The sequence below is a fragment of the Sesamum indicum genome, linkage group LG7 (assembly GCF_026168435.1).
Source record: "Sesamum indicum cultivar Baizhima isolate 11 linkage group LG7, ASM2616843v1, whole genome shotgun sequence".
Lineage (NCBI taxonomy): Eukaryota > Viridiplantae > Streptophyta > Magnoliopsida > Lamiales > Pedaliaceae > Sesamum > Sesamum indicum.
The window spans coordinates 3316419-3328702 of record NC_142663.1 but is presented as its reverse complement, the minus strand read 5'-3'; the positions used below and the strand labels follow the sequence as shown (position 1 = coordinate 3328702).

The window sequence follows — 12284 nt, the reverse complement described above, 5'->3', positions numbered from 1 at the left end:
GATAATACGCAAAAAAATATTATTTTTCAATAAGGACAAAACAGTCTTTTATCAATTAAGTGTATGTTATAAGTAATTTTTCTCCAAACACTATTACATTTAATTTTTTTAACAAATACTTTTAATTTTTTTATCTACTATTAATTTTTTTAACAAATACAATTAATTAAGTCTTTTAATTTTTTTAACAAATACCACTTTCAACTGTTTTTACAAAAATTATTTTTTTAAAAGTATAAGTTTTTACAATCAGTCCCATCATGTTGTTGCTTCAAATGTATAACTTTTTGGCTATTTCAAACTGTGAATGGCGCAGTGCTGATTCCTAGTATATTAAGGGTCAATCAATTTTTTTAATTTGATCTAACCAATCGGATCAATAACCCAACAACTTAATAACTTGTTCAATTGGGTCTCCACTCTAATCTTTAAATATTGCCTAAACCTGGTTTTTGGAAAACAAGAAAGAAAAAATAAAACACAGCCTTAGGTCCCTCCACTTGTGAACTGAAGGGGCATATTTGTAATATGAGAGACCGTCCCACCGGCAAACATTAAACGACACAGCCTGTACACAGCTGTATGCCATATCTCCAACTCCACGCTTAGGTTAGCAGACTAAAAACGTAGAGGAGTATGTTGTTAAGTGCGATTGCTGGTGCTTCCCTGGCATCCCTATGGAGTACTCTTTTACCTCTCCTGCAGTTATCCTTACACCCTGTTCCCCCCTCTGTCTGCGCACCTTAGCTGCTTGCTTTTCTACCCTGCGCCGCCTCTGATCAACCACCGTAGAAGAGCATTACTGAATTTATCTACTGGGGTTGATGGATCCGTGTCCTTTTGTCAGGCTGACAGTGGGGAATCTGGGCCTGAAAATTCCGATGGCGGCTAAGCCGGCGCGTTCTGCCGTGCACCCCTCGTCGTCGCCGTGTTTCTGCAAAATCAAGCTGAAAAATTTTCCGCTCCAGGACGCCATTGTGCCCTACGTTCCGTCGGAAAACGCCCCGTCCCCGGACTGTAGTTCACACACCATCGCCGCCTCCTTCGACCTCTGCAAATCCGATCTTGATAGGCTAAACGGGAAGTCCTCCCTCTTTTCCACCTCTAAGAAGCCGCAACTTAAAATCTCCGTGTACTCCGCACGCCGCGGCGCCTCGTGCGGCGTTAGTTCCGGGAGGTTGTTGGGGAAAATCACCGTGCAGTTGGATCTGCCGGCGGCGGAGTTGAAAGCCGTGGTTTTCCACAACGGGTGGATTAATGTGGGAAAAAAGAAAAAGAATATGGCGCAGTTTCACATGAATGTGAAGGCAGAGCCTGACCCTAGATTCGTATTCCAGTTCGATGGAGCACCCGAATGCAGCCCGCAGGTTTTCCAATTGCGAGGAAATATTCGCCAGCCGGTTTTCACCTGCAAGTTCAATTTTCGGGCAGCCGACCGCAATCAACGCTCCAGGTTAGAGATTTTAAAACAAACAAGGATATTCGTTCATTTTTTTGAAAATCTATATTTCTTGGTTTCTACAGAAAAAAAGAGTTTTGTAATTTTGGTAATTTTTTCTTTGCGACGTCCAGAAACTATAATCAATGAGACTTGTATTTTGAATTGGAAATGAAAAGCTATGGAAAGGGGTTTATGAAGTTCATACTTGAAAAACTTTTTCGCATTTTTGTCAACTAGTCCAGAGTAACAATTCCCAGTTCAATATAAAGCATGAATCCGAACCTTTAACTGCTGTATTTATTTGCCATGCTGTTGGTTAAATGCGGGCTTGTTAGTACCAAATCAATAGTCTTGAGTAAAGCCCATTATTTTCTTTGCATAAAGGCTTATGGTGGAATTCAGAGTCGGCATTGATTAAACTTGGAGCAATATTTACACGTTCGTTATGGAAATTTGTTTGTGATTTGAGTGGCAGGTCTTTGTCGTCAGAGCAAATTAGCCCTGCAAGGGGTTGGTTAAGTTCGTTTGGGAGTGAAAGAGAAAGGCCCGGCAAAGAAAGAAAAGGGTGGTCCATCACAATCCATGACCTCTCCGGTTCTCCAGTTGCGGTTGCCTCTATGGTGACGCCGTTTGTTGCTGGTCCCGGTTCAGACCGGGTCACCCGTTCCAACTCTGGCTGCTGGCTCATTCTCCGTCCTGGTGATGGCACCTGGAAGCCCTGGGGCCGCCTTGAGGCCTGGCGTGACCGTGGTTCTGCTGATGGACTTGGCTACAGGTTCGAACTTGTTCACAACTCTGCTGCATCTAGTGGCATTGTCTTAGCTGAATCAACCCTCAGCTGCAGCAAGGGAGGGAAATTTATCATAGACTTAAATGGCAATGGGGCGACTGCCATGAAGCCAGGTAGTGCTGCCGCAACCCCTGTATGCAGCCCTCGAAGCAGTGGGGATTTCGGATATGCACTGTGGCCGTACTCCCTGTACAAAGGGTTTGTAATGTCGGCAAAGGTGGAAGGCGAGGGGCACAGTGGGAAGACTGCTCCTCTGATGGTGGAGGTGGGCGTGCAGCAAGTTAATTGCATGGAGGATGCGGCTGCGTTTGTGGCATTGTCAGCTGCGCTGGACCTGAGCATGGACGCTTGTAGGCTTTTCTCTCATAAACTTCGCAAGGAATTGTGCCCGCCTCAAGATTTACTGTTTTGACTATTTTCAAAATTGACCCTGTTGTACTTTTTTGCCAACTTCTTACTGATTTTTGTGAGTGATGAGAGAAATGAATTTGTAAGTGGTGATGGATTTTGGATTGAGTCATCACTGGAATTTTTTGTGTTGTAGTTTAGAACTAAGGATAGGACCTAGTGTATAGAGATTAAAAAACATGAGAACAAATTGTTGACAGGGAAGGAAAGGCCCGCCGTGGTTTTTAGTATGTGTGAGCCTTGTGAAGTGTTTACCTGAATCAGGTTCCTGTCAAGTTATGAAAAAGCTTACGATTACTGTATTATCTGATTCATACTATGTTTTCTGAATTAGAATGAGAATTGTTACTCTTGTTTTTATGCATTGTGTTGAATATTCGATTGGGTTAGTGGACTCGTGATCCAATACACATTCATATTTGATATAGAGTTTGAGTTTTTTAAATATATGTTGGCATAAGAATTCTTTTGGAATAAATTCTATCTGAGATAGTGTTTGTAGTCTTTTTTAATTACATATTGAGATATGGACTACTATTAGGGCTAAGGTTATGTATACCTATAAATAGGGTATATGGTTGTGATGGTATTAGGACACAAAAACATAAATGTGATACAAATGAATTGATGACAATACTCTTTTCAATTTTCTCTTAATCTTTTTTCTTGGAGCATTACCATATTTGAGGTGTGCAAATGAGTGGGTTACTCTAGTGGTAATCCACGAAGGCGAGTAGATATGATTGTAGTTTGCACAAGATTTTGAGCAAGATCCAACGTGGGGAATTTTGGAGATGTTCGTGGGATGATCTTTAAGACAACAAGAGATTTGATGTATTCGTAGTCCAGGCTGGCGCCCAACCATGAACCCAGCTGAGCCTAGTCGAGAGCCATGGCTGGCTTGGCTAAGGTTGTGTTTGGCAATTTTTTTTCCTTTTTTCTTCAGCCAAAAAAAAACTGAAAATTTTTATTTGATGGGGCGAGATTTTCGGGTGTTTGAAAAATTATTTTTTTAAGTCTAAATAGTTTTGTAATTTTCATTTTGTGTTGTAGAAAATTTAGACTAACTTAAAAAATCATATTTTTAATTTCTATTGCAATATCTTTTATTGCAATTTATGTCAATATGATTATTTTATGATTGCAAAATTTGTGGTTGCAATTTCTATTATGATTATTATTTATTGCAATATTTTTTATTGCAATTTATGCCATTTTATTTTTTAGGCAATATTTTGTGATTGCAATTTGTGCTAGCACATTTATTTTGCTCTCATTATATTAAAGAATGCGCATATGATTATTTTTTGCAATATTTTGTGATTGTAATTATGCCAATATGTTCATTTTATTGCACTTTTTTTTTTTTTTTTTGCAATTTTAATCTCTGAGGCTCTCATACGTTCATGCATGCCTTGGTAGTTACAAAACAATATGTGTTTATCACAATCTTTATTGAGAATATATGTAATATTAATTTTGTGATATATATATAGAGAGATTAGCATTGTGGGTGCTCATGTATTATGCGAGTATTTTATTGTGGAGATAATTTGTGACAATAATAGTAATTAATGCGGTATTCTAATTTTTTTCTAAATTGATGTAGTAGGCCTCGTAATAATGTAAGTATTTTAGAATGATGTAATAGGCCGTAGATCAATATAATTTACTTTTTATGAGAGAATGTATTTCTTAGGATAATTTTTTTAGAGGCCATATATTTATTTTTATTGGGGATATGGTTCACTATTTTACCATCATACGGCCAAATTATTTCAACATGATGCACCAAGTGTTAGTGTAGCCGATGCGGTTCTAATTTTATTTTGTTTTATTCATATTGCACATTGTATGCATGTGACATTATTTTATGAACATAGAGTTATTTTGTTCAAGATCAGTAAGTAGTTTATTATGGCTTTTACTCAGTGGGAGATGATTACTAGTTGAGCGCAAAATTTTTGATTTTGCTGGGTATAAAAGAATAAAAAATTAATTACTTGAATCTAGAATAAAATATAAAAATAAGTAGTAACTTTTTGAGCAAAATCTAGAAATCTTAGATTTATTCACCATTTTATTTAAGTCAATTAATGGTGAGGGGGATAATTGCTTAATATTTTCGTGACTCGGACGCAGACTATTAATGATGGGTCAAGTAAAATTTGGGACAAAATGCATTAAACCCCCCAGTATTTTAAAAAATCGGATAAAAACCCCTTTCTATTTTAAAAGTCGGCTAAAACCCCTTTCTATTTTAAAAATAGGCTAAAAACCCCACTATATTTTATAAAACTCAGCAACAAACACCCCTTCCATTAGTAATTAATAGAAGGTGCATTACACGCGCTCTTTGTACTTGTGGGGGTATTTTTTAACTGCTTTTTATCTTTTTCTTAGGTATTCTTTACTAAAATGCCATTTTTTGTTTTATTTTGTTTCTGTACTTTTTTTATAATTCAAATTAAAATATTAAATTATATTTAATTTATTTAATATTAAATATTCAAAATAAATTTAAACTAGAGATATGTGATGAACATCCCAATGCATTTTGGCATAGAAAAAAGTATATTGTTAATCCTCATTACCAAAGTGAATTTTCAGAAGCAAATATCCCTACTAAGGCAAGACCTTGCCAAATGAATACTGAATATTTAAAATTATGTAAAAATGAGATTAAATCCCCAATTGAAAAAAAACTGATTAGGTCCTCAAAATCACCATAGCGCGTGTACTGCTTTTTATGTTAATAAGCATGCAGAAAAAGAAAGAGGAAAACCCAGGCTTGTAATAAATTATAAACATCTTAATAAAGTCTTAAAATGAATAAGATATCATATCCCTAATAAAAAGGATTTGTTGGACAGATTACATAAGGCAATAATTTTCTCAAAATATGATTTAAAATCAGATATTGACAAATTCAAATAAATGAATCAGATAGGTATAAAACAACATTCACAGAACCATTTGGACATTCTGAGTGGAATGTTATGCTATTCGAATTAAAAAATGCACCTTCAGAATCTCAGAATATTATGAATGATATTTTTTAATCAATTCTCTAATTTTATCATCGTTTATATTGATGATATCTTAGTCTTCTCAAACAACATAAATGACCATTTTAAGCATTTAGAAATATTTAAAAACTCAGTTATCCACAATAATTTAGTTTTATCAAAGTAAAAAAATGAATATCTTCTAGACTAAAGTTAGATTTCTGGGACAACATATTGAAAAGGGGGAAATTATACCCATCAATAGATGTATTGAATTTGCAGATAAATTTTTAAAATTATTGATAAAACTCAATTACAAGATTTTTAGGTAGTTTAAATTATATAGCCCCATACTGTAAGAATCTTGCTCAAGATACAACAATACTATATGATAGGCTTAAAAAGAATCCACCAAAATGGACTAATGAACATAAAAAATTAATTAAATTAATTAAACAGAAGGTTAAATCATTATCATGTCTATATCTTGCTAATCCTAATTCGAAGAAAATAATAGAAACAAATGCATCTGAAATTGAATTTGGAGGAATACTAAAACAAATAGATGAAAATAAACAACAATACTTGGTTAGATTCCATTTAGGAAAATGAAAAGCAGCCCAAAGAAATTATGTTACTGTTGCTAAAGAAGTTCTTCCTATTGTTAAATGTGTGTTGAAAATTTAAGATGATTTACTTAATGAAGAGTTCACCATTAGGACAGATTGTTCTGTTGCTACGTTTATGTTTAATAAAGATTTTAAACATAATATTTCTAAACAAATATTTGCCAGACGACAAGCACATCTTGCACTATTTAATTTTTCCATTGAGCATATTAAAGAGAGATAAATAGTCTTCCCGATTTCCTATCAAGAGAATATATTGATGGAAATAAATCTTGATGAATTTGAATATCTCTTCTAAAAACTCCAAACATTTGGACTGAAGAACCACAAAGAAAAGCTTTTTTATGAGGAATACATTGGCCTATTTATCAATTTAAATTATGGAATGATCCAATTGAATATAAGACAAGATTGAAGAGAGGTCAAAAAATAATTAGAAAACGAATTGATAAACTCAAGGAAATTATTTCTGACATTGTCAGTATTTTATTTCTCTGCTTATTATGCAGTATTTATTTGATAATATAACAACCAAGTGAAAAATGCTAAAAAAGAGGAGTATGAACTCCCAAAAAAATTAGATGAACTAATTAAGTGGACAATTCCTAAAGTAAATTCTAGACTAATTTATAATTTTGAAAGATTTGATTATTGGAAATTAAGCAGGTAGCAAAAACTTCTGAAGAATCTATTGCTCTTGATAATGAGGAAAAAGTAATAAAACTTTTGGATGCCATGGATATAAGGCACTACCAAGAAGAATATAAATTTTTACATATAGGTCTTGTACAAATAACCTGTAAGCCTCTAACATTAGAAGGCTTACCAGAATGCTTTTTAGCGCCCCTAAGAGATGCTTGGAATTTAGACTGGAAGAAATCTCTAATGGGAATAATACAATCTAGTCTGGCACATGGACCAGTATTTTTTAATGTTTACCAAAATTTATAATTATCGATGTTTGATGTGAATATACTGGATGCATTAACACTAAATATTAAATCTATGGATACAATTATGCACCTGGGTCAGAATTAATATGTATATGTTATAGAATATGAATATATTATAAACTTTTTCAAACACTTAATCATGATTGTAGACATAAGATAATAAATCTCATGGACAAACAGTATTCTTTGAAGCATATCTACAAAATTCAAGGATTAATACTAGGAGACAAATAAAATGGAGCGAAGTAGAGTTTCCAGAACATTGGGTGATTGGAAAGGTAGTCCCTATTAAAAGTAATACTGAGAGTATGTATACAAATATTTTGCAAAATTCGGAAGAAAATGTCATAATTGACTTTGTTAATTAAACAAAATATTTAAAAAGCAATTCTTCAAGATCTTCGACTATGTCTTACATATCACTTATAGAGGTAATAACCCCATCTAGAGCATCCACACCCTGAATCAGAGAAGAATGTAATTTAGATGATTCAAATTATGATAAGGTCGAAGAAATAAGAATACAACCAAATAATATTGTTAAAGGTATCTATAAAGATCCCAAATTAAATAAAGAATTAACTTCAGAGATAGATTGACAAGTAATTCACTTATGATTTTTTATTATTTATAAATTTATATCAAAATTTCGTAATTCCTATGAATTAATCTAAAAATAATAATAATAGTAATAATAATGATGATGATGATGATAGTTGAACAATTCTAATTATTATTTTATTATGTATATAATGAGATTAAAAAGTTTAATCATAATTACAATATCTTAAAATTCGGGTACATGATTCATACGAAATTTAAATATATACATGACTGTGTCCATTAGATCATATCAGACGGTATGATTTAAAATCACATGGCCTAATTCGACGACACACCATTTTGAATGATTACTCTTATATTTCAAGTACAATATCTCGACATCCGTATATCCAATAAGTCTAAAACTTTACCAAATGTATTTTCTTGTAAGTTTTATCATATCTAACGGTCTGATCTGAATTTTGATGGCCTGATTAACACATGTTGTTCAACAATGTAAGATGATAGTTACACAATGTTATACTAACATTTATAAATATATAAATTTTGCAGATTGTGAACATATATTAATTTTAACTATATCTATATAAAAATTTTATGGTTCGATCTCATGATTTAAAATAATAATAATAGTAGTAGTAGTAGTGGTGGTGATAATAATAATAACAGCAGTAGTACTAATAATAATAATAATAATATTATTATTATAATTATGAGTGAGAACATTTATCTTTTCCATTTCTTTAAATTTCGTCATTAATAATAACTATTATAATAATAATAATAATACTAATAATAATAATAGTAATTGTTACTATTAATAATAATAATAATAATAATAATACAAAAAGTTAAAAATAAAAAACCCATCTCTTTCTCTCTCTTGTTCTCGTTTCTTCTTCCTTTTTCTTTCTCTTTCTTTTTCTCCTCCATTCTTTCTCCTCTCTCAATTCACGGCAACAAGGACGGCAGGTCGGCAACGAGTACGGCTTCCATCTTTCTCCTCTCATTTCTTCCTCAAACCCATCTCTTAGAACCCTAGCCCCAAACTCACGGCAACAAGGACGGTAAGTCGGCAACGAGGACGGCGACGAGTACGCCTTCCAGGTAATCCTTCTTTCTCTGTTGCATTTTACTTATTCTTCTTTTTCTTGGGTTGGGTGTGTTTTTAGCATTCTTGTTTTTGGATTCCTTTCCAGCCTTAGTTGCTTACACTTTTGTTTGCTTTGAGAATTGTTTGTAAAAGAGTTGTAATGTTGTAAGGAAGACCATTATCAATTAGTAAAATTTCTGAATTTCCTCTCATCTCTTTCTTCTCTCCTTCCCACCTCCATTCTGCTGCAATTTTATTCAAGTTTTTACCTACAGTTTTCTGGGTTCATAACAAATTCGAGAAATCGAGCCCGAGTTCGAGCTCGATTACAGCTCAAGCTCGAGCTCGAAAATACTGATCGAGCTAGAGCTCGAAATCACAGAGTCGAGCTCGACTCGTTGCCATCCCTAGTTCAGATTCTTCTAAATACTTCTAATTTTGTCTCACGCTTCTTATTGTAGGTTGATTCATGGTGTTGATCCATCGAATCAAAATACACTGAATGGTCGCCGCTGAGTGATTTGAACTAATTTATGTGCAATTATTGTGCCTATAATCGCATTAATCGCCGCTAGTATTTGGATTTAAATTCGCTGCCTTTGAGTTATATCTTGCCTGTAGAACTGTTGAAGGTAATTGTCTGTGAACAATCTTTTGAAGCTTTCCTACTGTTGTTCCTCTCGGGAGGGATAGATTTTACTGGTCATTAGAAATTGAGCGGCTAATTAGATGTTGTGGTTAAGCTGATGGACCATCTGTGAAACTTTGAGTTGAATAATAATTGTAAAATTATGTAATAAATAAAATTCCATTTTGCCTTTTTTTTTTTCTAATTATTTATTTTTTAGTGTGCTATATGAAATAGAAACATTTCCTGGTTCAGAGTGGGGAGTTTGTGTATTGGTTTGATGAGATAAGGCAAGCAATTGCTCTGTATAATTGCTCTTTGTAGATTTTCCATGGACAACATAGTAGATTCCTTGAGTAGCGCGTATCAGGAGTTTATTGCAGCAGCAGCTGGTGTTTTAGAGGCAAAAGAAAGTTCTGGTGGCCAAAAAACTCCAGCTACTGATGCTGCACTCGAAAACTTTAAGCAGCGGTGGGAATTGTTCAGAGTTGCTTGTGATCAAGCAGAAGAGTTTGTGGAATCTGTGAAGCAAAGAATAGGATCTGAGTGTCTTGTGGATGAGGCCACTGGTTCGGTCGCTGCTAAACCAGGGCAGCCTGTTACAAGTGGTCTTCCACCTATTAGTGCTGTTCGCTTGGAGCAAATGAGTAAAGCTGTTCGATGGTTAGTGATTGAATTGCAACAAGGATCGGGGGCTGGAGGCGGTGCTTCACACGCCAACACTAATGCTCCTTTTGATGCTAGATTTACTGAAGATGCTGCTCAATAGGTATGGCAAATACTCGTTTTACTATTTGGTCAATGGCTTTTTTAGTAAAAAACTGTTTTACCAGGATATAATTGGTTTGAAGGCCGCAATAACAAATTTTTTCCCCAATTTTTAAATGAATGGTACATATCTTCCTCAGAATATGAAAGTAACTTTGGGTAGCTATTATGTGTATTGGTAAACATAATTTGGCCTGATAGGTTAGATTCTAGATACACTAAATAGGAGAACTGGTTAAACCAACATTACACATTGAATCTAGGGGAATGATTTGACGGGGCAGCCTAAAATCTCATGTTTTATATGTTGTATTGTGCCTTTGTGTTTAATTTTGATATGGTATTTGTTTGAGCATAATGGAAGAGGAGTGTGGCTGTAGGTGAAGCACACACGAGCAGGAAAATGAATATTCTCTTAAATTTAGAAGATTAAGGACATACCACCACCTGTATATAGTAGCCAGGACTGATAATGTGACTTATGAATGCTCCATTTCTAGTCCTTCATAGTTCTTTCTCTCTCATTCTCAACATTATATTTGTTATTTTCTTGACCTCCAATTGTTAACTTGCATGGAATATCAATGCCCCCTTCTTACATATCATTTGGTTGGGAACAGCGAGTCTGATTTCTGTTTATGGTTTGGGATTTGGGATCACAACTAAAAGCAAGATTACAGCTTTTAGCCTTTTTGATTGAGTTACTAGTGTCAAAAGAGAAAACATTTACACCTGCGGTTGTCTTTGCAGGGACAGGAGCCTCCATCTCATTGTCGTGTTGCTAGGCAATTGAAAGTCGGTCGAGTTAATCCTCAGATTGTAAAGAGCAGGGAATTTCAATTTCACTTCATTCGATGTCTGTCATAGATGATAATATGGTCAAGAATGGAGTTCACGCTCGTGTGTGGTAGTTTAGAGCAATACACTACATCTCTATAATAAAAATATCAATTGAATATAAAATTAATATTAATAACAAAATTTAGATATTAATTGAGTGATTTATAATTACGCCAACCGTCCGCCTCTCTCGCGCGCGCAATAATAAAACTGCAAGTGCAAGCAAAGTCATGCACTGCAAGTGTTCCTGAAAAACGCACAAATTACCGGTAACTTCTTCTTCATCTCCCTCTCTTCTCTCTCCGACTATAACTCTGTTTTCAACATTATTATGTTGCTCTTTTAACTTTCCTTTTATTTCATGCAATTCATCCAAGTTTCGTTCTTCTGCTGGCAAGATTAAGGAGAGAATGACACTGATTAGTAGCAGTAACTTACGGGCTCTGTCTCTGTTTCCATTCCATGTTAGGTTTTTTTTTTTCCCGAAATTAGATATGCTGGAGCTCGACTTCGTTCGTCCGTCATGTTCCTCCGCTGGCTCCAATCAGCGTTAGTTGCTGTCTGTATTGGCGTTCACTCTCAATTTTACTTTGATTTTCATGACAGTCGTGTTTATGGCTGTAGTTATCAAACAACATGATTTTTAGTGGTTTTAGGAGGGCCTTTGTGTAATTCGAGGAATTTGGTATCAGTAATTCTTTGATTGGATTTGTTTACAGAATTTTGGATTAGGGGATGAAATGCACAAGTTCTATGCACGGATCTGCTCAGTAAGTAACTGCACTTGTTTGTTTCCTTTTTAATTGATCGATTGGAGAAACACTTGCCTAAACCAAGAAGGATTATGCCACATCTACATGATATGAATACCATCACTAACATATCACATCCTTGAACACCTGGTGTACTTGAGAATTTTCCACTGTAAATGGTGCGGTTATTGTCCCTTGATAATTAGCAAGGTGATGTGAGGTTCAGTTTTTATCACTTTTTATTTTATTTTTATTCTGTGACAAGTCGAGGGCAAAAATTGATTTCAAAGATGTACTAGAAGCTGTTCTACTAATTATACAGGGTAGGGCTGTGTTTAGGTACTTGGAGTGTAGGGGTTTGAAGATTACCTACTGTTGTTGAATTAAAAGGTCCATATGCATGCAAAATT

The 12284-nt window shown here is 34.5% G+C and overlaps 1 protein-coding gene and 1 pseudogene across 3 annotated transcripts; both read left to right on the top strand.

Moving 5' to 3' along the window:
• The first annotated feature begins 598 nt into the window (after positions 1–598).
• LOC105162206 (uncharacterized) lies at positions 599–2999 on the top strand. Its single transcript, XM_011080178.3, has 2 exons — positions 599–1453; positions 1917–2999. The coding sequence occupies exons 1-2, from the start codon at positions 825–827 to the stop codon at positions 2641–2643; spliced, it is 1356 nt and encodes a 451-aa protein (XP_011078480.1). The 5' UTR covers positions 599–824; the 3' UTR covers positions 2644–2999.
• Positions 3000–8652: 5653 nt separating this feature from the next.
• Positions 8653–11275, top strand: LOC110011239 (mediator of RNA polymerase II transcription subunit 32 pseudogene; annotated as a pseudogene). 2 transcript variants are annotated; one of them, XR_016066429.1, is made up of 4 exons: positions 8653–8900; positions 9348–9518; positions 9839–10283; positions 11033–11275. The product of XR_016066429.1 is annotated as a mediator of RNA polymerase II transcription subunit 32 pseudogene, transcript variant X2 (transcript). The 2 variants fall into 2 exon arrangements; XR_016066428.1 differs by lacking the exon at positions 9348–9518 and having other exon boundaries at positions 8656–8900.
• Positions 11276–12284: the final 1009 nt, after the last annotated feature.

What these genes read in the sequence shown, in the direction of transcription:
- LOC105162206 (XM_011080178.3), top strand. Translation starts at nt 825, where the DNA reads ATGGATCCGTGTCCTTTTGTCAGGCTGACAGTGGGGAATCTGGGCCTG. An exon ending in GACCGCAATCAACGCTCCAG is followed by an intron (nt 1,454 to 1,916) that starts GTTAGAGATTTT and finishes TTTGAGTGGCAG; the next exon opens with GTCTTTGTCGTCAGAGCAAA.